General features: G+C 32.7%; 1 protein-coding gene across 18 annotated transcripts in view; it reads left to right on the top strand.

Moving 5' to 3' along the window:
• LOC144972676 (LLGL scribble cell polarity complex component 2-like) overlaps positions 1-9,166 on the top strand; it is a 93,700-nt gene that overhangs the window by 60,731 nt on the left and 23,803 nt on the right. For 12 of the 18 annotated variants that reach the window (XM_078914189.1, XM_078914180.1, XM_078914186.1 and 9 more), the window contains 2 exons: positions 5,031-5,137; positions 7,901-7,998. In XM_078914189.1, coding sequence (XP_078770315.1) covers positions 5,054-5,137; positions 7,901-7,998 — 182 coding nt within the window. In that variant the 5' untranslated portion in view covers positions 5,031-5,053. Of the gene's footprint in view, positions 1-4,396; positions 4,779-5,030; positions 5,138-7,900; positions 7,999-9,166 lie in introns of those variants that run through there. The other 6 variants (XM_078914182.1, XM_078914177.1, XM_078914175.1 and 3 more) reach the window with 5 other exon arrangements.

The raw sequence follows: 9,166 nt of genomic DNA, 5'->3' as shown, positions 1-9,166 counted from the left end.
GATAGATAGATAGATAGATAGATAGATAGATAGATAGATAGATAGATAGATAGATAGATAGATGATTGATTGATTGATAAATATATAGATATGTAGATTGATAGACAAACGGATATATAGGCAGATAGACAGATAGATAGATAGATAGATAGATAGATAAATAAATAGATAGATAGATAGATAGATAGATAGATAGATAGATAGATAGATAGATAGATAGATAGATAGATAGAGGTAGATAGATTGATTGATTGATTTGTTGGTAGATAAATAGATTGATTTATTGATTGATTGATAGATTGGTATACATATGGATAGATAGATAGATAGAAAGATAGATGGATAGATAGGTAGATATGTAGATAGATAGATAGATAGACAGACAGACAGACAGACAGATAGATAGATAGATAGATAGATAGATAGATAGATAGATAGATAGATAGATAGATAGATAGATGGATGGATAGACATACAGATGGATAGATAAATAGATAGATGATAGATGCATGTATACAAAAATTGATTGGTAGATTAATGACAATACATTTTATTAAAATCTAAAATAATCGAAAGCGAGTAAGATTATACATATGTTATGATTCGACGTGAGATTGCACTTTAAGTATTCTTCCGCTTATCCCGCTCAGTTGGTAGAGCACTCGATTCAGCACGCAAAGAGACCAAGATCGACCCCGGTTGCAGTCGATAATTATTTTTTTTACCCTCCTGTCTACCCAGTAGTGAATGGGTAGCTAGGTCTGTTAGATCTGGCGGAAAGTTCTTTGTGATAGACTAGCGTCCTATCCAAAGGATGGCAAGCAATTCGCGCTGCAGAAACGGGGATAAACTTAGCCTCCGGCCCCAGGGGCCTATTGGCTCTGAGGGACCAACTTTTTAAAATTATTATTATTAGTCGGATAATGTTATGTTCGAATAATTCCGGGTACCAGAGCGAACTTCTCCTTTATTTACATTCATGAAGGTAGAACAAAGAACAGAGGAAAGAAACAAAGAAAGCCATTGATGACTAAGCTTATCGTTGTCACTATACTACGACCTTATGGCCTTTTAACTCGGTCCAAGTAGTCGACTATCTTGTATTACATCGATGTTAATAATATCAAGGTAATCATGTATGATATGATCTTATGTTATACAATAATACGAATGCATAATATGATAATGATATGCGTTGATATATATGATAATAATAATAATAATAATGATATAATGATAATGATAATGCGTGTAATATAATAATAATAATATATAATAATAATAATAATATAATATTATAATAATAATATAATAGTAATAATAATAATAATAATAATAGTAGTATAATAATATATAGATATATATAATATGTTATATAATATATATATAATAATAATAATAATATAAGTAGTAGTAGTAGTAGTAGTAGTAGTAGTAGTAGTAGTAGTAGTAGTAGTATGTAGTAGTAAGTAAGGTAGAGTAGTAGTAGTAGAGTAGTAGTAGTAGTAGTAGTAGTAGTAGTAGTAGTAGTAGTAGTAGTAGTAGTAGTAGTAGTAGTAGTAGTAGTGTAGTAGTAGTAGTAGTATTAGTAGTGTAGTATAGTGTAGTATGTAGAGTAGTAGTAGTAGTAGTATTGTATTTAGTAGTGTAGTAGTAGTAGTAGTAGTAGTAGTAGTAGTAGTGTTGTAGTAGTAGTAGTTGTTTTTGTGTTGTGTTTGTTGTTGTCGTTTTGTTGTTGCAGTATAGTAGTATTTGTAGTTGTAGTGTTAGTAGTAGTAGATAGTAGTAGTAGTAGTAGTAGTAGTTGTTAGTAGTAGTAGGTAGTAGTAGTAGTATGTAGTAGTAGTAGTAGTAGTAGTAGTAGTAGTAGTAATAGTAGTAGTAGTAGTAGTGGTAGTAGTAGTAGTAGTAGTAGTAGTAGTAGTAGTAGTAGTAGTAGTAGTAGTAGTAGTAGTTGTTATTGTAGTTGTTGTAAGTTTAAACCTTCCGCTAGTCCTAACTACCATCTGACTGAGACGCAAGTCTATGACCCAGTTGCCTAACTAGAATGCTAGAGAAAATTGCGACGAAGTGTATGTTCGAACTAGATCTGTTTGCGTGTGGTTTACCGATTGAGCTACAAAATCCAGTGAGAAAGTTTAGGGTAACGATGAAAAATGTGACTCATCGTGTCATAACAGTATTGTGTTGGGATGAACCAGGTTATAAAAATTAAAATTTAAAGCTAAATTGATCAAAAATATGAAATCTTGGTTTTTTAGCACTCTTAACAACTGTATTTATTCTCTTCCATAAAACATGAAAACTCAGCCAAAGTCTAATGCTCTTGGTTATAAAGTCAAATTTAAGCGTCGAAATCGCCCCTACAAAATACCGTGTTCAAGCGATGGGTGATATCATCCCTATATCAAGGGTGGAAAAAAATGAGACAGAAAGGGGAGAGAGAGAGAGAGAGAGAGAGAGAGAGAGAGAGAGAGAGAGAGAGAGAGAGAGAGAGGCAAACAAGCACAAAAAAGCTCGCACACACACGCGCGCACACACACACACGCGCGCGCGGATATATATATATATATATATATATATATATTATATATATATATATATATATATATAATAATAATAATAATATATATATATATATATATATATATATATATATATATATATATATATATATATATATAGAGAGAGAGAGAGAGAGAGAGAGAGAGAGAGGTGTTGGGAATTTCATAAAAATCCCCATCAAGGAAATGAGAAGTGGTTTGTGTGCATCGAGATAGCCTTTCTTTTATATTTTTATACCCGATCAATACTATCGATACATTCCATTCGAACTGACATCATCACTGCAGTGGTTAAATTATGAATAGTGAGGTGTCAGGCAGGACTCGGAAGTTAGTAGAGAAAAACTATACTTCCAATCAGTAATAAACAAAAATGAATATGACAACTTCAAAGAAGAACAATTTACCATACACGGAACGGTTCGGGTTCAAAACCCTCCTTCAGCCAACGATTGTTGGCTGGCTGAAGTCCCAGGTTTGAGAGTTTTTGCCAAAACGAGGGTTATATAAATCGATCGAAATTTTAAGCACGAGTTTTTCCAGAATTCGGCAGTTAAATGATTACATCGGGAAAAGCAAGGCCGAAGGTATGAGGTAAAGATAAATGAAATTCGATTGTATGGTCGGAAAGGGGGGGGGGAGGGTAAGAAAGAAAGAGAGAGAGAGAGAGAGAGAGAGAGAAAGAGAGAGAGAGAGAGAGAGAGAGAGAGAAGAGAGAGAGAGACACACACACACACACACAGAGAGAGAGAGAGAGAGAGAGAGAGAGAGAGAGAGAGAGAGAGAGAGAGAGAGATATGCCAGACAATGTTATTGATTATGTTCTGATAAAAATGCAGTCAGAACTACTTGTGCTATATTTATTGCACCCACTTGGGCTATTTTTTTTCATAACAATCCGTTGCAGGTGCTTTCAAAACTGACTTCGGTCTGACCTCTGTTTAAATAATTTCTTGTGGCCACGACCTCATTCTTTACCAATTGATTAATGGATAATGTTTAATTACTTATGCTCACGCTTCGGGACCGATGGGTAGTCTTCATAAACTCATAACCTGGCACTGACCAAAACAAATAAAAACAAAACAGCCCCCTCCAAAATAAAAAATACGAATACGATCAGCAAAAGAAATTGAACAATGGGTTGTATTCTTTTTTACAACCTAAGGGATAATTTGTTAACTACTTTGAGCATCAAAATCATCAACCTATTTTTCACTTTTTAGGACAGTTGACGAAGGCTACATGACAAAGGCCAAAGGCCCCTTGAGGAGATTAAAGCCAGTCATTTGACCAGAATTATGTTTGATTTTTAATGCCTGAGTTGATGAAATACTTCCTGTTTTTGTCTTGTTTATATTACCATTCTTTGATCATGTATAAGTTATTAATTTATTGAATGTTAAAGTTGCCCAAATAAAATTGACCTTAGCGCCCCGAGTGGTCTAAGTTGTCATTGCGTCCTAGACAAGATACCGCCCACCTCTCCTCCATCTAAAACCCCAGAAAAACAACAACAAAAAACAAAAACCAAAAAACTCAAGATGCATCCTTTGTCAAATCCGTCATCATCATCATTTACTCCTGAGCACCTGAGCCAAATGTTCGTTTTGTATTATATTATATCTATATGAGACAAATTTGCGCTCATCGTTCACCATCGCACACAGTAAGTTGACGAAAGCGAAAAATTCGGTGCTACATAATATTATGTTATAACAATCTGTTCCTCCTTCACCTCTCCTTGTTTCTATTTTGTTTGTAGTATCATTCTCATTATTGTGAAGTGTTAAAACAAGTCAAATTTTATAACGGACCCGCGCCGTGATCTAGGCCCCGCCTTTCCCTCTTCACCCACCCATGAACTGTCATCACATCACACAGCCACTTCTTTTTTGTCCTTACACGCCGACAGGGCCGCTTCCTACTACAGCGCCGAGTCACAAAGGCGACGTGTACTTACGCGTGATACTCTAGTCCTAAAACAAATATTAATATTTTGCCTTGGTAAAATTTTGTTTTTGTCTTTAGATCACAAAGCTGTGTTGAGAATTATAGCTGATACATATTCATCTACAAAAATTTGTATATATCTAGAAAGAGATTTTTAAAAGCCTTGCTATCATTTCCGCGTCTTTGTACACCTCCGCGTTTTTCACGTCTCAGTTTTGTGAACTAAATTGAGGGGATTGCTACTGTTTCAGACTCACGAAGGTAGTTTTGTTTTCACTGGATATTTATTTGTGACTATTTTGGATTAAAAAATAACTTTAATATTCAAAATTGAACTGCTGTTTTGAACAAGATTTGTTCTTCAGGTTATATAATTCTATCACTGTATCAAGCGAGCTGCAGAACTTTCTTTCTCCACCGTTCAGTTTACAGGGTCTGTTATCGTCATATGAGGCCAACAAATTAAATAGTTTATATTCCTGGATTAATTTCTAATTCTTCGTATTGTTTCAGATTCACGAACACAAAAGGGAGACATGTTGAAGTTTTTCAGAAAGCAACCCCCCAAAGAAGGGGAAGAAAGAGAAAGGCTGAAAAAAGAACTTTTTAAATTTCAAAAGGCAAGTATCTTTTAATTCAATGGATTCTTTCCCTTTGTGCCGCTTTGTTGTCTGGACGCGGCCATTTTGAACAAAATTTGTGTATGACTCATAAATGATGCACTCAAAAACTAAGAGAAAAAGAAAAATTAGAGAATATAATTATTTCAGTGTCTTTTTTTTTGGGGGGGGGGGGGAATGATATTTTAAAAAGAAAATTTTATGAAATATATTCATTGAAACTGAAACTCCCACCACAAATGGCACTGAATTCGAATTTTGAAACTTTAAGTCAAGTCGAAAGACACTTTTTTTGTCTTTATTCCTTAACTTATTACTGTTTCTTTCCAGTCCTCCGAAAATTTATTGTAAAAATTAAAAAAAGTACACTAAACCCAAAACCCCACAAAGCACATTTAAGTCAATGATTGTCGGATTTTTCTGCTTCAATTTTTCAATTTTATTGCCTTCAACTTTACAACTTTCCAGTATTGTCATGAATCTAAGAATGAGAATTTTAAAAAGAATCTAATAATAATAAAAACATTGGAATTGAATATGATTTGAAATAATAAATTGGCAACTTATTTTACAGCAATAATTTGAAAACTGGGTGAAAAGTTGTTTGCAGGGAGCACAGTACAGGGAGAAGTATTGTCTCAATGAACTCAGTGATTTAACGTTAAAGCACTTGAGAGAGTTTTAACTGAAGACACAGGCTATATTAGGCACTTTGATAACTCCAGTCCAGTGGCCGCCGATAGGCTCACTGTAAGGTGAAACTCGTTTTTTGGAACTTTATTATTGACCCTTTACTGTGTTGGTCACCATGGCGTTATTTGTGAACCTATGTAACTAATTTTGGTATCATTATAAAGGGCACAAAACAAGCTTTCTAACGGTGTATTTCATTCTTAATTCCTGATTGTATTTCTCAGAAAGCTTATGTAATAAAAATTTTAAAATTTTTGAATTACAAGAACTTTTAAAATTATGGATACATTTTAATTATACTTCATACATCGATAGACAATTAATTGAAGAATATCTCTGCCAAATTTCATCAAAATTGATACACTCGCTCATTGTTTTATTTTTCCCGCCACCAACCCACTTTTTAGGATAAAAACCTCATATTTTTTTCCATTTTCATTTATCCTTAATTTTTTCCATACTTTCCATACATGAAAATGATTTATATGAAAATAAAGCTCATTTTCTGACCTTTAAAATGATATCTAACTCTTGCCATTTATTTTTTAATTGAAACAAAACTACTGAAAACAATAAGTGGGCCATGTTGACTGCAAGACTCAAAATTTCCCGACAGCCGCGAGATGCTGGTTTTGAGGCAGCAGTGAGATCACAGATTCTCTCTGTAAAATTGACAAAAAATTTCAGTAGAAAATATAAATAACTCTGGAACCGTGGGTCGTAGAGAAACAAATAAGGCATCAAATTTTATGTTTTTTCAAGTCCCATCCCCCTGACTGAGTCAAATCAAGATATTTTGAGTTTGAAAATTTTATCAAAGTGCCTAGCTATATAACTATTAACTATATCTATAACCACTACCATTATTCTCTACGAAGTCGACTGTCACTGTGTCTAACTAATGTGTACTAAGTAGGAGTATTGATGAGTGACATTTATACAATTTAGAATTACCCTAGGTTTTGTTAATAAAAAAATTAAAATGTCAATGTCATCTTTGAAAAATCTGTAATTTTAGTTTTAGGTTCACGATTCACAAGTTCTTAAAAATATAACGAAAATGTTCTCATAAGAGATTGGCGCTTCACATTCACAATTAAGAAACTTTGAAAAGACAATGTTAGTTTTGAAGTTTGATTAGTACACTCAAAATCCAAGAGTAAGAGATAAGATTAAAATATGCCATTACAATCATGGTTATTTGAAACATTCACCGGTACTGGGCACTTACACAAGTTAAACTTCAATTACTCAAGTCAACAAAGGTGTGGTGATCTAAATATTAATTATTGAGACTTCAATGTAAGGGAGAGAAAGCTGGAAATGCCCCTTGGCACCTTGAAGAAAGAAATATTTAAAGTAAAAAAAAAAGCCTGCTGCTACAAGTTATATTGTTGGAAGTAGGATGAAATTTCTTTTTAAATGGGAGACTGATATTTTTTTTTCTAAAGCATGATTTATTTGAATTTGACCTATAGATATCTGGATACTACTACTACCACTACAGCAGTACTAAATTATCACCAAGAGATTAGTAATTAGTATCAGAGTTGCAACATTGGCTTTGTTTACACATAGATAAGAATAAAATCGAACTCTTTAATGTTAGTAAAACCAATCTTTGAAAGATTTTTCCATGAATAAATACTAGATTCTTGTCAAACTTGTAGGTTAACCGGATTTTGACAATTGTGACTTTCATGTGATATTCATGAAGTAGATCAGCCGGTAACAGAAGCCTTTAGTTTATTTAAACAGGGAATATCAAAACTTCATCATTTTATAATAAAGTATAAACTCTGACAGAAATGGTTAATAAAGGTTTTTATATTAGTTATTTTAATCATATCTGTCACTTTTTTTAAAAGCAAGAGATAGAAGCCCAGACTATTGCTAATACTCAACCATTTTAATATAAAGAAAACCATACCGGGTTTAACTTCCAAGAAATGATTTTCGAAACTTTTATTTTTACTCTCAATATCAATCAAAAGCAGAGATGCTCTTTTTCTTCCCTCTCCCCTCTTTTATTTCATATTTATTTGTTTTATTTGAATTATTTTGTTTCAGTGTGCTGATCATGGATTTCCCACAAAACCAAGTGCTCTTGCCTACGATTCAAAACTCTCCCTTCTTGCTGTGGGCACAAAATCTGGAGCTATCAAAGTGTATCCTTTGAAAAGAATTTAATCAGTTGGGTTAAAAGTTTGTCCCTTTATTTTACTAACTCTTTTTCTATTATGGCTATGGTTATCAAAATGTTGATCTTGATTAACTGATACTACCCTGATCGGTCACAACCAGTTCCTTACCCATTCTTGAGGCTTTTTTTAGTGCTAGCTTAAGTATGGAGTAAATTCCAAAGAAAAAAAATCATTACTAGAGAACTAATGGATGGATTTTGATTTATTGATTTATTTTTTTTGCAAATCGTTCTGGAATAAATTGTTAATGCATTAGATTGAAACAATTTTTTTTTTACCATTGTTTTGAAGAAAGATGAAAAAGACTGAAAAAAAAATATCATAAGATCATACATTTGATCTCTGCCAATAAATAAATATAACAAAATAAGTTATTTTGCAAATATTATTTTAGTATTAGAATTAGATATTAGCAGCATATTGATAATAAAGTTTTTAGCATCAGATAAACTCAATTTTCCCCTTATTTTGCACTCAGAAGATCAGAACAATGTTAGAAAACCGCAAACAGAATCAATTTTTGCTCATTTTCTTCAGAATGGATGTTATGAAAGGAAGTAATAAACCTTCCCAAAATATATTTTAAATAAAAAGCGTATTAAGTAAACTTTATATTAGCCACCCAAGTCTGTTTTGCGAGTATATTCGTCCACAGGGTCGAATCAGTTAATGACTTTCACATGCTTTTCTATCATTGGGCCTTGATATTATGAAATAGAATTTGAATTATGAAAGTTGAATAATTTCAAATCTATATCATTGGATGTTTCAAAATTCTATAAAATATCCAGGAATTTTGTTTTTTCTTGTTTCATCCGGAATTTACTTCTACCGTACTAACTACATCTAAACTTCCATTTCCCTTTATTGTGACATTGTTTTATTGTATTATAAATTCAAAACATCTCTGCCTACTGGGAAGAGAGACTGATACAATATTTGGACATTGATTTGTATTTGTGACAGTTTTACATTATCTCTATTTTTCTAGAAGGGATATTAATGTCCAACAATTAACCTTTGTATATAAAAAAAAAAATCACTGATTGATTTATTTTCCCATGAGGGATGTTCTGTCACATGTGCTGAAGAATTATTACATAAAATCTCAATATCGTACTTCTTATGGTGA

Source organism: Berghia stephanieae, chromosome 5 (assembly GCF_034508935.2).
Source record: "Berghia stephanieae isolate SIO BIC M18660-M18661 chromosome 5, UCSD_Bste_1.3, whole genome shotgun sequence".
NCBI lineage: Eukaryota > Metazoa > Mollusca > Gastropoda > Nudibranchia > Aeolidiidae > Berghia > Berghia stephanieae.
The sequence above is the reverse complement of the archived record's forward strand: the minus strand, read 5'-3'. Positions and strand labels throughout refer to the sequence as shown.